The sequence below is a fragment of the Arvicola amphibius genome, chromosome 4 (assembly GCF_903992535.2).
Source record: "Arvicola amphibius chromosome 4, mArvAmp1.2, whole genome shotgun sequence".
In the NCBI taxonomy this organism is placed as follows: domain Eukaryota; kingdom Metazoa; phylum Chordata; class Mammalia; order Rodentia; family Cricetidae; genus Arvicola; species Arvicola amphibius.
In genome coordinates this window covers 47526900-47544225 of record NC_052050.1, presented here as the reverse complement: position 1 = coordinate 47544225, position 17326 = coordinate 47526900, and the positions used below count along the sequence as shown (strand labels likewise).

Below are 17326 nucleotides of genomic sequence, written 5' to 3'. Positions count from 1 at the left end.
ATGTTAATTCTGCCTATGCCAGAGCATGGGAGATCTTTCCCCTTTCTGGTGTCTTCTTCAATTTCTTTCTTCATGGATTTAAAGTTCTTGTCTTGTTATTCCAAGACATTTTATGTTATTTGTGGTACTGTGAAAGTTGATGTTTCTCTGATTTCTTTCTCAACCCTTTTTTAACATTTGAGTATAGGAGGGCTACTGATTTTTTGAGATAATCTTGTATCCTGCTCCATTCCTGAAAGTGTATATGAGTTGTAGAAGTTCCTTTGTAGAATTTTTGGGATTGCTTATGTAAGCTATCATCATCAGCAAACAGTGAGAGATTGACTTCCAATTTGTATTCCCTTGATCGCTGTTTGGTGCATTATTGCTCTAGCTAAGACCTCAAGAATTATATTAAATAGATATGGAAAAAGTGGAAGACCTTGTCTTATTTCTGATTTCTGTGGGATTTCTTGGAGTGTCTCTTCATTTCATTTCATGTTGGCTGTGGCTTGCTGTATATTGCCTTTATTATGTTTAGGTATGTTCCTTGTAGCTCTGATCTCTCTAAGACCTTATTTTGAAGGGATGTTCTATTTTGTTAAAAGCTTTTTTGGCATCTAATGAGATGATAATGTGGTTTTTATTATTCAGTTTGTTTGTATGGTGGGTTACATTGACAGATTTTCATATCTTTTTTTTTCTTTTCTTTTTTTTTTGAAATTTTGAAATTTTATTTTTTTTTCGTTTTTTTTCTCATGGTTTATTTTTTTATATTTAAAAATTTCCATCTCCTTCCCTCCTCCTCCCCCCTCCCTCCGCTCCTCCTCCCCCTTCCCTCCCCTCCTTCTCCCCCTTCCCTCCCCTTCCCTCCACCCATACCTCCCCTCCCTCCCTCTCAAGGCCAAGGAGCCATCAGGGTTCCCCACTCTATGCTAAGTCCAAGGTCCTCCCAACTCCCCCCAGGTCCAGGAAGGTGATCGACCATCTTGTACCATTCCTGAAACTCTAGGATGAAGCCAACTTGATCATTGTGGGCTATGGTTCTGATATGTTCTTGGATTTGATTTGCCAGTATTTTATTTAGTATTTTTGCTTCAATGTTCATGAGTGATATTGGTTTGTAATTCTCTTTCTTAGAAATGTATTTCTGTGGTTTGGGTATCAGCATAATTGTAGCCTCATAAAAATTGGCAATGTTCCTTCTATTTCTATTGTGTGGAATAATTTGAGTAGTATTGGTATTAGTTCTTCTTTGAAAATCTTGTAGAATTCTGAGCTGAAACCATCTGGTCCTGGGCTTGATGACTATTTCTATTTCTTCAGCTGTTATAGGTCTGTTGAATTTGTCTTGATTTAATTTTGGTAAGTGATATTTATTCAGAAAGTTGTCCATTTCCTTTAAGTTTTCCAGTTTTGTAGAGTATAGGTTTTTGAAATATGACCTGATGATTCTCTGTATTTCTTCTGTGTCTGTTGTTTTATTTCTGATTTTATTTATTTTATTTTTTATTTCTGATTTTATTAATTTGGATATTCTCTCTCTGCCTTTTGGTTAGTTCGGATAAAGGATTTGTCTATTTTGTTGATTTTCTTGAAAAACCAACTCTTTGTCTCATTGATTCTTTGTATTGTTTTCTTTGTTTCTATTTTGTTGATGTCAGCTCTCAATTTGATTATTTCCTGCCATCTTTTTCTCTTGGGTGAGTTTGCTTCTTTTTGTCCTATAGTTTTCAAATGTTCTGATAATTCACTAGTGTGGGATTTTTCCAGCTTCTCTATGTAGGCATTTAGTGCTATGAACTTTCCTTTTAACACTACTTTCATTGTGTCCTACTAATTTGGGTATGTTGTGTGGTCATTTTCATTGAATTTTAGGAAGTCTTTAATTTCTCTATTTTTTCCTTGACCTATTGATAATTCAGGTGAGCATTGTTTAATTTCCATGTGTTTGTGGGCTTTTTGGAATTAGTATTGGTGTTTACTTCTAGTTTTAAGCCATGGTGATCTGATAAGATACATCAGGTTATTCCATTTTTTTTTATTTGATGAGGTTTGTTTTGTTACTGAGCATGTGGTCAATTTTTGAGAAGGTTCCATGAGGTGCTATGAAGAAGGTATATTCTTTTTTGTTTTGAGGAATATTGTATAGATGTCTGTTAAGCCCATTTGAGTAATAGCATCTGTTAGTTCTCTTATTTCTCTTTTCATTGAAAAAGTAACCTAATTTTTAAAATGAGCACTGTACAACTGAACAATATTCCATAGTATATCTGTACCATATTTTCATTATTTATCAGTTGATGTTTAAATTAGAACTTGAGCCTACCATACAACCACTTCTGCTTCTCATGTCAACCAAAACACAGAGAGTAGACACATCATTCTTCTTGGAGTAACTGAAACCAATATATTAGCAAGCAAATGTGGTTCTTTTACTCAGACAGAGCAGGCAGCACTTTGTCTAAAATACTGGATACATCCTTATCCCACTTACTATTTTCACATTCAAAAACATAATCTCTATGAGTCCAATAAGATTAGACCAATAAGGATCAAGATTTCCAGTCGTAGAAGTATAATCACAGAACTTCATCAAAGAGATGACTGCCAATTTCAGTACTACAATGAAGGAAGGAATTATAAATGCCATCAATGGCCTCATGATTCATGCTGAACTCATTGAATATAAATTGTGTTTCTATTTGCTTGAGGAAGTATTAAACATGTCATCTCTCATTAAATTCCTGTCCTTTTCATTGGACATATCATTCATAGAAATATCATTGATGAACTTCAAATTTTTCCATAAGGTTGTGTATATGTCTTAAATAATTTTGCAGGTACTCAGTTATTTTGAATTGAGATTCTGTATTTGAAAGCCATCCCAGTGTGTGTGATTTTGTATGATCTTATTCTACTTAAAATGACTGTTGGATGCAGCATTGATGTAGTCATTAAAGGTTAGGATCATAGCCAAAACTTACAAAACTATTTATGGTTTCTTGTGAAAAATTTTCTTGTATAAGACACTTTAAATCATTAGTAATGAAAATAATTTCTTACAACTTGGGGTGGTTTTCTAGTCAGATTTTTCATTTCTCCCTCTGGCAAAGTGGGCTCCAGTCAAGCAGAATTCTACTCATTACTTGAGTGGATATGCATCTTTCCACTCTTTTTTTATTTTCTTGTGACTGAAATAAATTTATTCATTTTGATTACTGTTGCCATTTAAATTTTATATTCCCTTAAGTAGAGGAAGGAGTGATAAGTGGCTATAAATGTTCTCCACTAGAGATCCCAGAATTAAATTCATCCTAGAAAGGTCCTGGGTAATTACAATGTCTTTAATGAGTGATGGTAAATCTGGATTCCTAAGAGATATATGGCCCCTAAGGCCTAGAAATGCCCACAGAGTGGTGTGAGTTAGATGGAACATATAGGCAGTGAATAAAGAGGTCAATAGATCCTGTGCCTGTGAGTAAAATAAAGGTAAGGATACTGAACTAGAAACTTTGACTACCCTAGGAATATCTAGTTAAATTCAGGAAAATAAGTTGGCATATTGCTCCGAATCAAAATGAATTTCCAGTGTGGTACAGGGCAATTTTAGAGGTATGATAACATTCTTTGTTTCTGTCTCCCAAAACATCTCCATATTGGGGAAGTATTTGTTTTATGGACATCATAGAACTGCTTTTATACTGATGGATTTGTTATAATTACTCATTCTATAATTTTCTCTCAGTTTTACACCTCTTCAGCACAAGAACAGTGCTGCTAGATGGAGTTTACTGCTGTAATGTTGAATGGTTGTTTATGGTATATTGATTTGTGAGGAATTAACAAATTCTGAACAATGTCCTACCTAAGGTTATGATCATTTTTGTTGCACAAGCTCACAAGTCTGTGTTTTAGCGGTAACATCTATGACTGATCCTAAGTGCAATCCATCAAGGAAGACATTAATGTCATGAAGATGTTCATGTAAAAGTACAAGAAGAGCTACGCATTCAAACTCAATGCTTCTATAGAGTCTAAGAAAATATGTAGTAGTACCAAATGTTAGAAACATATTACTTTGGATTTTTATTTGCTGTTTAATTTGAGAACTGTTGACTGAATACCTAACAACAGTATGTAAATTCATTGGCACATCAGTGATAAGAATTGATGGTGATTTCTCCGTCTTCTGATCTTTGCACACATACCTACCTAAGACAAAGGTACTGTTAATTTACAGAAGGAGAAACTGTACATGCCACTGCTTGAGATGCAGATGCAGGAGGTCATACATAAGGAGAGCATCTTTATATATGGTCCATGATATTTTCCTGCATGTTTTCCTCCTCTGAAGTGCTAATACACAATGTCTAAGCATGTAAACTCTATATTTATCTTTGTTGAACACTGCCAGTCTGTGCAATTACAAGCATTTAGATTTTGGTATAGTGTTAGAGAAACTTGATGCTTCTCTTTTGTCAGCTTTGAGACATCAAAGGTTCAGTCAGTGTTATGTGAAATCACAGAATAATGTGTGTGTATGAGTGGTGTGTGTGTGTGTGTTTGTTTGTTTGTTTATATGATCTCTTGCATGTGTGTTACAACACAAACTGCCCAGTGTTAGAGACTGATAAGGCCAACGTTTGAAGAACTGTCTAGATTTTTTGAGTCTCTGGGGAGAGTGGAGGATCCAGACTTGTATCTAAGGCAAGATATGAAAACCGTTCTAAAATATACTGTCTTTTTCTTCTAATTATTTCACCTGATTGCATGAAGAAAATCACCTTATGAAGTGTTAGTTATATTACTCAAAGTCTACAGATTAAATGTCACCTTTGATTGCCTTCATAGCAACTAGTATTTTTCAAAAATAAACATCATGCTTAACTGACATGATGCATAAATTAATCATCAAATACAGTATAGACATCAGAGGAATAACTCAAGTCAAGTTTCCAAACTAATTTTGCTGCTTTTTTAATAGTTCATAAAAATTTTTATCATATCAATGACATTTTTTTGATTAAAGCATATGGATATTATTGAGAGTCATCAGTATTACTGAGGTGTGATAAAATGACTATTTTTACAAATTCTATAGAAATGTAACATTAGATTTATAATACTTATTATAGAGTATAAAATTCAGAATAACTGGTCAAATCTTTCAATTATAATTGGGATTTTTTTTTACCTTTGAATTTAAAAAAATGTGTAACAGTTTGAGAACCATGTAACAAATGCTCACTGCCCAAATTCATGCAATAGGTCAGGTACTGACCCCAGTTGGAGATTAGGAATGAATGCAAATGGTCAAATGAAATAAACTCTTGTGTGACCTTTCTTGCATATAGTTTACCATTGATGGGAAGATAGCTTAAAACAGTTATCAAAGTATTAAGTGCACGGAATATATATAAGATGTAAAGTTTTTCCTAAACCGGGCTTTAACGTAAACACTGGTGACATACACCATTCACCGCTACATTGCTTATTGTGTTTTTATGCTGTTTTATACTTTTTTATGAGTTATGATAGCAGCAATTAAGTTGTTTGTATTTTGCTTAACTAAAACAAAATGCTTTTATCTTGCTATAGAATAAACACATTTCAGTAAAAAAAAAAAAAAAGATGTAATGGGACATGGGTGAAGGCCTTACTGATATGGGGAGATAGAATATATTTAGTTGTTTATGTGTTGCGTAATATGCCTTACAGATGAATGAGGATGAGCGAGATGAAAGGGAAAGAAAGAGGAGGAAACAATAGGCAAGTGGAGAAGAAGCTCATAAATTGGAAGGTAAAGAGTTTTACTGCAGCACTGATAAAGGGAGAAGCCCAAGTGTCAATGTAAGAACATATAAGGAAGGGTACACCTTTGGTGCACATGAGATGACGAAAGAGCATAGGTGCACAGATAATGAAATGAGGATTGTGTCCCTGACAGGAGCTTTGTCCTTATCCTCAGAGCAACAGGGGTAATCTGAAGAATAAATCAGACAAGAGATAGTGGTACTCTGGTGTTAGAATGCCACAGCGTAAATGAAGCATGTTAAAGGAGAAGAGAATGGTCACGAGACATGGGAATGGGAACATAGAGATAAACCGAGTCTGCTTCTGTATTCCAGTAAAGACAAGATGGGATCCTCATATATGAATATGTTCTCACAGAAAGGGATGGATGAAATAGGAGGTGAATGAAGATGGAGTCTGTATTATGTATGAAAGCAGTTCAAGGTAAGGAAAAATAAGTGGATTAAAAGTCACAGACTTCTGACTTGAACTGAAGTTCTTTCACTGTACTGTGGGACACTGGAGAAGAAAGAAGGAGGAATGCTTTAGAAGACAAAAACCTGAAAAGATAACTTTCACATGGGACTTTTGAGCTTCTGGGGCCTGTCCACACGCAATGGAGGGAGGATGATTAGTGAAGAGTGGAGCAGAAATCTGTATGTTACAGAGACATGGATGTCTGCGTTTGAAATAGTAATGTAAAGCATTAGAGTATGTGAGATTTTTTTTGAAATTTATGTAAAATTAGGATGTTAAAGCTCATCCAAAACTCTTCAGGAACATCAATATACAATATAACCTAAAACAAAGTACAAATAAACAAACTACAGTTGCCCATGATGTGCAGACAGTAGGAGAGAGAAGCATTAGCTCATTTTGTAACTCTGTAGAAATGCATAGAGCTGTTTTAGAAAGACTGAAAAATAGAAATCTCTTAATAAAAAGTTGAGAAAAATCATTTGTGATAGCAATGATTACAGATATTTAGAATTAGAGATTATTATTACAATAACTGTCAAATCTATTTCTGTAGAATATATATCATTAATCTACATTCATTTATAACTTGAATTTTTAGGGACACTGATGTTTTCTCATTAGGACTGGAGAGAAAAAATTACAATGAATAATAAAACTTTTACCTCCCAGTTCCTGCTCTTGGGCCTGGACATCCCCCCAGAGCACCAGCACCTGTTCTATGCTCTGTTCCTGGCCATGTACCTCACCACCGTCCTGGGGAACCTCATCATCATCATCCTCATTCTACTGGACTCCCATCTGCACACTCCCATGTACTTCTTTCTCAGCAACTTGTCCTTCTCTGACCTCTGTTTGTCCTCTGTCACAATGCCCAAATTACTGCAGACCATGAAGAACAATGACCTATCCATCCCCTATGCAGGTTGTCTGGCACAAATGTACTTCTTAATAGTTTTTGGAGGCATGGAGAGTTTCCTTCTTGTGGTTATGGCCTATGACCGCTATGTGGCCATCTGTTTCCCCCTTCATTACACCAGCATCATGAGCCCCATGCTCTGTGTGTGCCTGGTAGTGTTGTGCTGGGTGCTGACTATCTTGTATTCCATGTTGCACACCCTACTCCTGGCTAGATTGTCATTCTGTGAAAACAATGTGATTCATCAATTTTTCTGTGATATATCTGCCCTGCTCAAGTTGGCCTGCTCTGACACTTACATTAATGAACTAGTGATATTTATCTTGGGAGGGCTTTTTAGTGTCATCCCATTCTCACTCATCATTGTGTCCTATGTACGAATTGTCTGCTCCATCCTAAAGGTTTCATCTGCTCGAGTTATCCACAAGGTTTTTTCCACCTGTGGCTCCCACCTGTCTGTGGTCTCACTGTTCTATGGGACACTTATTGGTCTCTACATATTTCCATCAGCTAATAATGATACTGTAAAGGATACTGCCATGGCCATGATGTACACAGTGGTGACTCCCATGCTGAACCCCTTCATCTACAGCCTGAGGAACAGAGAGATGAAAGAGGCCCTGATAAGTGTTATTTGCAAGAAGAAAATCTCTTTATAATGGTAACACTGATATTTATTTAAATATGTCTAGTAAATATATTAATATTTATATTACAAAATGTATCTCTTAAATGAGACAAACATTTAATAGCATACTAGAAACAAATTTTTCAAATTAGTTCAGTTAAGAAATGGGACCTTAGTGACTCAGTGATGCCATCTTCTGTCTTTAATGTGTGATTCTAGAAAATCACTAGATAATATCTCCATACTTTATATTACTGTTATTCTAAGGTTTTGTGATTTTATGCAAATTTCTGTGTTGGTTGCAGTACACTTTTAAAATATTAACAAATTATATATAATAATCTTATATTGATGCTCAGTAATCTATTTCTACTTATGTATTCTTCTTTCATGCCAATGCATTCAAGGTTATTCCCTATTTTGTCTTCTATTAGATGCAGTGTATAGTTTAATGTTGAGATCTTTGATCCACTTGGTTTGAATTTTATTCTGGGTGCAAATATGGATTTATTTGTGTTCTTCTACATACTGACATTCAGGTAGACCAGCACCATTTGTTGAAGATGGTTTTTACTTTTTTGTATATTTCAGGTGTTTGTATCATAACTCAGGTGTCCACAAGTGTGGGGTTTATGTTTGGGTCTTTGGTTCTATTAAATTGATCAACATGTCTCTTTTTATGTTGATATCATATATTTCTGGTACTATAGCTCTGCACTACAGGTTAAAATTAGTGATAAATATGCCTACAGAACTTCTTTTATTTTTAAGAACTGTTCTAGCTATCCTGTTTTTTTGGGTTTTGTTTTTCATATGAAACTGAATTTTCAATTTCTGTAAAGAATTGTGGTAGAATTTTAATTGCTTTTGGTAGGATGATCATTCCTACAGTAATTTTACCAATCAATGAGCATGGTAGAGCTTTCAATTGTTTTAATATCTTCTTCAATTTCATTCTTTGAAGATTTGAAGATTTTGTCATACAATTTTTGAGCTTGCTTGGTTAGGGCTAGACCAAGATTTATTTATATTGTTTGTGGTTATTGTGAAGGGTGTTGCTTTAATTAGTGGTGGTCTGACTGGATTATTCCAATTTTGTATTTTTTGACACTTACACGTTGTCACTCATTATGTGGTCAATTTATGGGAAAGTTCTGTGAAGGGTTGAGAAGAAGGTATATTCTTTTGTGTTTGGGTGAAATGTTCTGTAGGTATATATTAGGTACATTTGATTTTAATGCCTGTGAGCTCCAGTATTTCTCTGTTTGTTTTTTGTCTACATGACCTCTATATTGGTATTAAAGGAGGGTATTGAAGTTTCCCACCATCAATGTATGAGGGCCAATTTATGGTTTAAGGTCTAGTAATGTTTCCTTTACAAATATGGATGCCCTTGCATTTAGGGCATAGATGCTAAGAATTGAAATGTCATCTCATTGGATTCATACTTTAATGAATATGAAGTATCCTTCCCTATCTCTTTTCATTGATTTTGGTTTACTCTATTTTGTTAGATATTAGACTGCTGATATTAGCTTGCTTCTTAGGTCCATTTGCATGGAAAAACTATCTTCAACCCTTTATTGTGATATAATGTCTATCTATATTTGATGCTGATCTGTCTTTCTTGTATGTAGAACAAGAATAGATCCTGTTTTTATATTCATTCTGTTAGACTTTATTTTATTAGACAATTAAATCAATTGATAATAAGAGTTATCAATGACAAATAATTTTAATTCCATTACTTTCTTGTTGGTGGTAGAAGTGGTAGTGTTTATGTGTGTGACTGTGTATGTGTGTGTCCCTTTTTTGGTTTTAGTGATGTGAGATTATTTATTTCCTGTGTTTTCATGCTTGCAGTTAACCTCCTTGGGTTGGAATTTTTTTCTAGTATCTTCTGAAGGACTGAATTTGTAGATAAATATTGATTGCAAGTTTGCCTAGGTGTGGTAGTCTAGGCTGTTATCTATGGTCTCTCAGAGTCTGGGATACATCCAGTCATGCCCTTCTGACTTATAGAGTTTTCATGGAGAAGCTGTGTTCAGTTGCAATAGGGCTGCCTTTATACTTAGCCTTTTTCCATGGAAGCATTTAGAATTCTTTCTTTCTAATGTAATTTTAGTGTTTTCCTTATTATGTATTGAAGGGACTTTCTTTTCTATTCCAGTCAATAACCTTCTAATGTTTCCTCCTGTTCTTCCTACACTGATTTTCAAATCATTTCATCTTTCAACATTTTCTTACTTTTTCATTTATTTGTTGTCTTTTCTGGCTTGGTGTGATCCTGAACTAATTTTTCTGGTCCTCTTATATAAAAATGGTATTTGTGATGTTTGTTCCTGAAATTCGCAGTCCTTAATCTTATTTTCACCAAACCCACAGAAAGAAGCTAGAAGGAGAACATGCAAGTCTTTAAGAATGTCTTTCATTTGCCTTGCAAAATTCCTTATGCAGACATTTTATAGTACTTGAAAAATATGCTATATAGTTTCTCTCATATCACATAAATTGTAACATACTCTAATGTACCAAGAATTAGTTCTCTTGTCTTCTTCAATTCATTCCCTTACCTTCCCCTGTAAATTATGGTATAAAAATCTCTTCTTGTATTTTAGCATCCATTGACTTTCTCATCTGCAAGACCAGCTCTTGCATAGCTTGATGATATTCTACATGTCTGTCTAGTACATATCTTCATGTAAGGCCCTGTGAGCCATCAGTGTCAACACACAGAACTTTGAATGCTAAGTTCCATCACATCTCATTTTTGTCCTTAAATGTTTTATGATGTTACCTCCTACCAAATTACCTAAGAATCTACTTCCCAAAATGTATATAACTATCTATAAAAGTAGATAATGATCCAGAAAGCATTTACATTGTAGTCCTTTTCACTGAATATTCTGTTCACATTAGAGAAAAAGACAATCTCTTTAACAAATGGTGCTAGAACGTTGGATAATTCCAGTAGAAGAGAGAGGACTAGAATATCCTTTCTCATCAAGCATGAAGTTAATATACTTCATAAAAATTGATTGATCAATAAAATCAAATTGAAGAACTACATTCAAGTTTTTACTCATGGGCACCTTATTTCTTACCAGGAACCCAAAATACACACTGGAGGAAAGATAAAATTTTCAACAATTCTCAAGACTCAGGCATCATTTGAAGAGGGGGGTGAAAAGATTATGAAAGCCCAGGAGATGAATGACTCCAAGGAAACAGTGTTCTTCAGACAAAATAGCTCCGATGCATGGATGAACCCACAGAAACTATAGCAGCACACACAGGGTCTGAACCTCTTCCATATGTACCACTTTTGTGTTGTCCATTCATCATTTGATAGAGATCTTGACTGTTCCCATTTCTAGCTATTGTGAATAGAACATCAATAAACATGGATAGCCACATACCAGTCTAGTAAGATGTAGAATTCTTTGGGTATATGGTTTAGATATTAGATAGGTTTCTACTAATATCTATAGTGGTTGAACCAGTTTTCATTCCCACCAACATCATATAAGGGTTCTCCTTTTCTTACATTTCACCAGCATTTGTTTCATTCACTTTCTTAATCTTAGCAATTCTGCCTGGGGTTAGATGAAATATCAGAGGCATTTTGATTTTCATTTCTCTGATTTCTAAGGATGTTGAACAGTTCTTAAAAGCTCTCTGATGCCTTATTTAAGAACTCTCAGAATCTGATAGGAGCAGATGCAGTCACTCACTCCCATCCATTAAACTCATGGTGGGACATGGCAGTTCACAGGCAGACATGCTGCTGGAGAAGGAGGTGAGATATCTACATTGTAATCAGCAGGTATCAGGATGTGAACTGTAACACTGGGCACAGCTTGAAATAGGAGGCCAAACAGTGCCACGCTTCTTCCAACATGGCTGCCCCTAATCCAACAAGTGCCATTCCCTCTAGGGTCCATTTTCTTTCAAACTAGCACAAACTGTCAATTAGTAAACAATCATGCTAAAATCCACAGATTCAGGGAAGCCAAGTGACAATGATGTTTCAAGGGCAGATACATGAATATACCTTGAAAGGGGAAATATAATAGATATTGAGGATGAATTGAGTGCAGGTAGGGATGGCAAAAGATGGGAGGACTATGGTGGGAGAGAGTACTGGAGCAATAATTGGACTAGGGACACTTCAGTGGCATGGTAGAAACACAGTGCAATGGAAACTTCTTGGAATCAATTAGGGTGATGCTAGCTAAGATTCCTAGTAAGAGAGGATATGGATATGGAGTCAGAACCAGCCATCTCCTAAGACTTATAGTAACAGGATTGGGACACTAACCTAACTGCAAAATTTTTCCTGCCAACAAGATGTGCCATGGTAAATTGGCACAGAATAACTGGGAGTGACTAACCAGTAAGTGGTCCAGTTTAAGACCCATGATATGAGAGAAACATACCTTTGACATTCAGGAGGAAAAGACACCAGAAGCCAATTGGCCTGAAGACTTATGAGATAACCAAACAGGTCAGAAAAATATAAATAAAATAATGCCTAATGTGTCGGTTAGACTCCATCAAACAACAGATGCAGAGACCCATAGCTAAACATTAGGGAGAGTGCAGAGAAAAATCTGTTTTCAATTAAAAAAGGAATCTAAGGGATGAAATATTGATATAACAGTGACTCTTATCTAATGCTTTCTAGAATCACACTTGGAAGACAGTGGATAATATCATTGAGTATCAAAGGTCCACTTCCCTAACTGAACTACTTTGCAAAACTCCCTTTTGCAAATGAAATTATTATGGGTATGGTCTATGATGTAGGTTCAATTGTAGGGATACATTTTGTAATATTAGTATCAATATAATAAATTTTCTAGATGAAATTAAGTAAAACTTCCAGTATTGCCATTATGAAGAGATTTTCTTCCTGTAAAGGACACTTATCAGGGCCTTTTTCATATCTCTGTTCCTCAGGCTGTAGATAAAGGGGTTCAGCATGGGAGTTACCGCTGTGTACATCAAGGCCATGACAGTCTCTTTCACAGTAGAGTTATTAGTTGATGGACATAAGTAGACACCAATGACTGTCCCATAGAACAGTGAGACCACAGATAGGTGGGAGCCACAGGTGGAGAAGACCTTGTGAATAACCCGAGCAGATGAAATCCTTAGGATAGAGCAGACAATTTGTACATAGGACACAATTATCAGTAAGAATGGGATGACAATAACAGGTCCTGCCAAAACAAATATCATTAGCTCATTAATAAAAATGTCAGAGCAGGCTAAATTGAGCAGAGCAGATATGTCACAGAAAAAGTGGGGGATCACGATGTCCTCACAGAATGACAATCTAGCCAGAAGTAAAGTGTGCAGCATGGAATGCAGCATGGTAATCACCCAGCACAACACTACCAGACACACACAGAGCGTGGGGCTCATGATGCTGGAGTAATGAAGTGGGAAGCAGATGGCCACATAGCGGTCATAGGCCATGATGACAAGGAGAAAGTTTTCCATGTTTGCAAAAAACATGAAAAAGTACATTTGTATCAGACAACCTATATAGGAGATGGATGGAACTTGGCTCTGCATATTCCTTAGCATCTTTGGCATTGTGACAGAGGAAAAGCAGAGGTCAGAGAAGGACAAATTATTGAGAAAGATGTACATGGGTGTGTGGAGATGGGAATCCAGTAGAATGAGGATGATGATGATGAGGTTCCCCAGGACAGTGGTGAGGTACATGGCCAGGAACAGGGCATAGAACAGGTGTTGATGTTCTGGGGATATGGGGAGGCCCCGGAGGATGAAAGAAGAGATGACAGTTTGGTTTTTCATTATCATTCTTATCATCCACTATAAGGATAAAATATTAGGACACTTTTAAATTTAAAAAACAATGAACATATATTATGGATATATTTCTAAAAAACAGATATGACAATGATTATAGTGACTTATCCTCAAACTCCAAATGCCTGTAATCATTATAAACATCAATGAACTTTTCTCAACTTTTTCTTAACCTGATTCCATCTCTCATCTTTTCCAATAGAAATTTATGCATGTTGTACTGAGCATCAGATGTACTAATGTTTCTCTCTCCTGCTGCCTGCTCAACAGTTGTTTATTTGTAATTTACTGTATGTTGTTTTGTATATTGATGTTATTGAAAAATCTGATAAACTTTGTTATCATAATTTTATATAAATTTCAAGAAAAACATTCATACTTCAGTGCCTTAGATTATCATTTCAATCTCAGATGTGTATGTCTCTGTAATGTACAGATGTCTGCCCCACTATTTACTAACAATCTTTCCACTCCATGTTTGTCAGGCATCAGGAGATCAAAAGCTACAAGAGAAATTTATGGCTTTGCTCTCTTGTCTTCCAAAGCATTCCTCATTCTCCTCCTTTTCCAGTCTCTCATTGGGTTGTAAAAGAAATTCCAGTTTATGTCAGAAATTTTTTTCTTACATTGAATGACTGTTACACATTATACAGAGTCTCCCCTTCATTCTCCTGCTATTTTATCCATTCCTTTCTGTGAGATTATATTCATATGTTAGGGTCACATCTTGTCTTTACTGGAACACAGAAGTAATTTCAATTTATGACCATATTCTTATGTCTCTTGACCTTTCTGTTCTCCTTCAACATGCTTCATTTACACATTTAATAGTGGAGTTCCATCATCTCTTGTCTGATTTATTCTTCTCATTACCACTGTTGCTCTACAGATGAGGAAAAAGCTCCTATCAGGGACAGAAACATTGTTTAATTATCTCACATATGCCAGTGGTATATCCCTTCTAGGGTCTCACAGTGACTCTTGAATTTGTCTTTTCATTGATGCTGGGGTTAAATTTTTTCCCTTTCACTTTTTAGAGTTGCTCATCTAGTATATTATCACTTCCTTCCATACTCTCCCCCTTCATTTGGTTTATCCACATTCATATGTAAAGGGTATTAGTTATCACATACACAGCTAAATTTACCATCTCCCATACTCAGTATGACATTCATCTATGTTCCACAGCATTCTATATTTATCCAATGCTCTTATTGTTTTAATCTCTGCTTTAAGCTACCTTCACATCAATTGTAATCTACATGTACTAGAGGTCTTATGTGGCTTCATTCTGTTTGGTCATTTAAAATCTTTCACAATCTCTAACTAGGGTCAGTAACTGTCATGATGTATGACTTCTAGTGAAAAATTTTGCCTGGTGCTAAAAACTAATATATATATTTCTTCAACTTCAATGGTAGAAAATTCCCCATTTCAATTGAAAAATTGACAAGCTTGCATTAAATTTTACATGCTATAATGAGCCTCAGAGATTTAATGTGGTATATGTGCAGTGTTAGGACTAATCATTTGTATTATGCTTCCATAATACTGATAACTCCAAGTCATATATGTATGCTTTAATCCACAAAATGCCATTAATTTTGGTACAGAAAACAAAGAAGATGAATAAAATTTATCAATTATAAAAAAGAAGGAATAAAATTACTTTGAAAACTTCAGCTAAGTTACTCCTCAATTGACTATCCTCTTTGTGATGGTTGTTTTACACATCAAGTGTGTTGAGTCAATTTTGGAAATATTATAGATGGTAATAATATATTCTATAAATGGCATTAAAATTTGCAGATTTTGTGTAAAAAACTAACACTTCATAACATGAGCTTCATTCAGTCAGATGAAATTATTAGGACAAGAAAACAATACACTATAGAAAAATTTTTCATTTTTACCTTAGATAGAAGTCTATAACCTCTACTCTTCTCAGAGTCCCCAATATTCTAGACAGTTTTCAAATGTCCACCTTATCAGTCCTTATTCTATGCAGTCAGTATCTTACGTCTCATGAATGCACACACACACACACACACACACACACCACACACACACAAGACTTGCCTCAAACATGCAATACCCCTGACTCTTTCTTAAACACTAGGATTACACGTATGTGCCACCAACCCTAGTTTCTGCTTCTCCTAGAAGTGGATAGTACCTTTGTGTTATGGAGGCTTGTGTACATACATCATAATCCAGAGAAATCACCATTAACTGTTACCAATGATGGGCTAAGGGAGTACATATATTACTTAGATGCTAAGCCCACCATTCTCAAATCAAACAACACCTAGAAATAACAAAGAACATATTTCTAATAGTTGGTTCACCTGAATATTATTTAGAACCATGTAGAAGAACTGGTTTTCATTATAGAGATATCCTTTTTATTGCTTTATCACAGTTTTATTCTTAACTTAAAATATCAGTGTTTCCTACTCCCTCTAGCTTTCTTTCTTTCTTATTTATTTATTTATTTATTTATTTAAAATTTCTACCTCCTCCTATCCTCCTGTGAGCACACACACACACACACACACAGACACACACACACACACATATTATATATATATATATATATATATATATATATATATATATATATATATATATATAAATAAAATGTCTTTCTTGATGGGTTGCACTTAGGAAAAATCACAGATGTAACCACTAAAGAATAGATTTGTGTACTTTTACAGATAAAATGGATTATCATCTTGGGTATGACAGTGTTTAGAGTTCGCTAAGACTACAATGGAAACTATAGTAAAGCATTCAGCACTAGAGCAGTGAACTCCATTTCACAGAACTGTTCTTGGATTGAAATGTTATGGTATTGAGAGAAAATTACATAAAGAGTCATTGTAATGAAGCCATCAGTACAAAAGCTGTTATGACCATGAAACATTCAAAGTGTGATAAATTCTTGGGAGACAGTGAAGAATGCTACTGTACCTGGAAAACTGTCCTGCATGGCACTTGAAATTCATGTGGATTGGCAGCAAGACCACACTTTATTTTTCTGAATGTACCCAGTTCTGCTGAGGCTGAGTGAAAGTTTCAGGATTAGGATCCTGCTCACCTCTATTTTATTTGCAGACACAGGGACTAGAGGCCGCTCTACTCATCACCTATCTGTGCATCCCTCCTCACATCCCTCTGTGACCATCCCTGGGCCTTAGGGGTCCTGTACCCCTTAGGAATCCAGATACTGTATAACTCATTAAAGACATAGTAATTACCCACTTCCTTCCTAGGACAAATTTACCTCAGAGATCTCTAGTGGTGACCAATTATAGTCATTGATCACTCCTTCCTATACTAAAGGGGAGGTGGAATTTAAAGAACAACAACAAACAAAATAAATAAACATATGTGTGATGTGGGTTTCCCCCTCTGTACTATGAATATGTCTTATTATCGTTGTTTAATAAAGAAACTACCTTGGCCTATGACATGACACAGTATAAGTTGGCAGGAAAACTAAACTGAATGCAGGCAGAAAAACAAGGCAAAGTCTGGCAGATGCCATATAACTGCTGAAGGAGAAAGATACCAGGAAATTACCGGTAAGCCACAGCCTCATGGAGATGCACAGATTAATATTAATGTTTTAATTTAAGATGTTAGAGCTAACTAGAAATATGCCTGAGCTACTGGTGAGA

At 35.4% G+C, this 17326-nt stretch overlaps 2 protein-coding genes across 2 annotated transcripts; one reads left to right on the top strand and one right to left on the bottom strand.

The window, feature by feature from the left end:
- The first annotated feature begins 6897 nt into the window (after positions 1 to 6897).
- LOC119812341 (olfactory receptor 1468-like) lies at positions 6898 to 7830 on the top strand. Its single transcript, XM_038326938.1, has one exon. The coding sequence runs from the start codon at positions 6898 to 6900 to the stop codon at positions 7828 to 7830; it is 933 nt and encodes a 310-aa protein (XP_038182866.1).
- Positions 7831 to 12695: 4865 nt separating this feature from the next.
- LOC119811964 (olfactory receptor 1468-like) lies at positions 12696 to 13643 on the bottom strand. Its single transcript, XM_038326226.1, has one exon. The coding sequence runs from the start codon at positions 13641 to 13643 to the stop codon at positions 12696 to 12698; it is 948 nt and encodes a 315-aa protein (XP_038182154.1).
- Positions 13644 to 17326: the final 3683 nt, after the last annotated feature.

Excerpts from the sequence above, each read along its gene's own strand:
- LOC119812341 (XM_038326938.1), top strand. The coding sequence starts at position 6,898 with ATGAATAATAAAACTTTTACCTCCCAGTTCCTGCTCTTGGGCCTGGAC.
- LOC119811964 (XM_038326226.1), bottom strand. The coding sequence starts at position 13,643 with ATGATAAGAATGATAATGAAAAACCAAACTGTCATCTCTTCTTTCATC.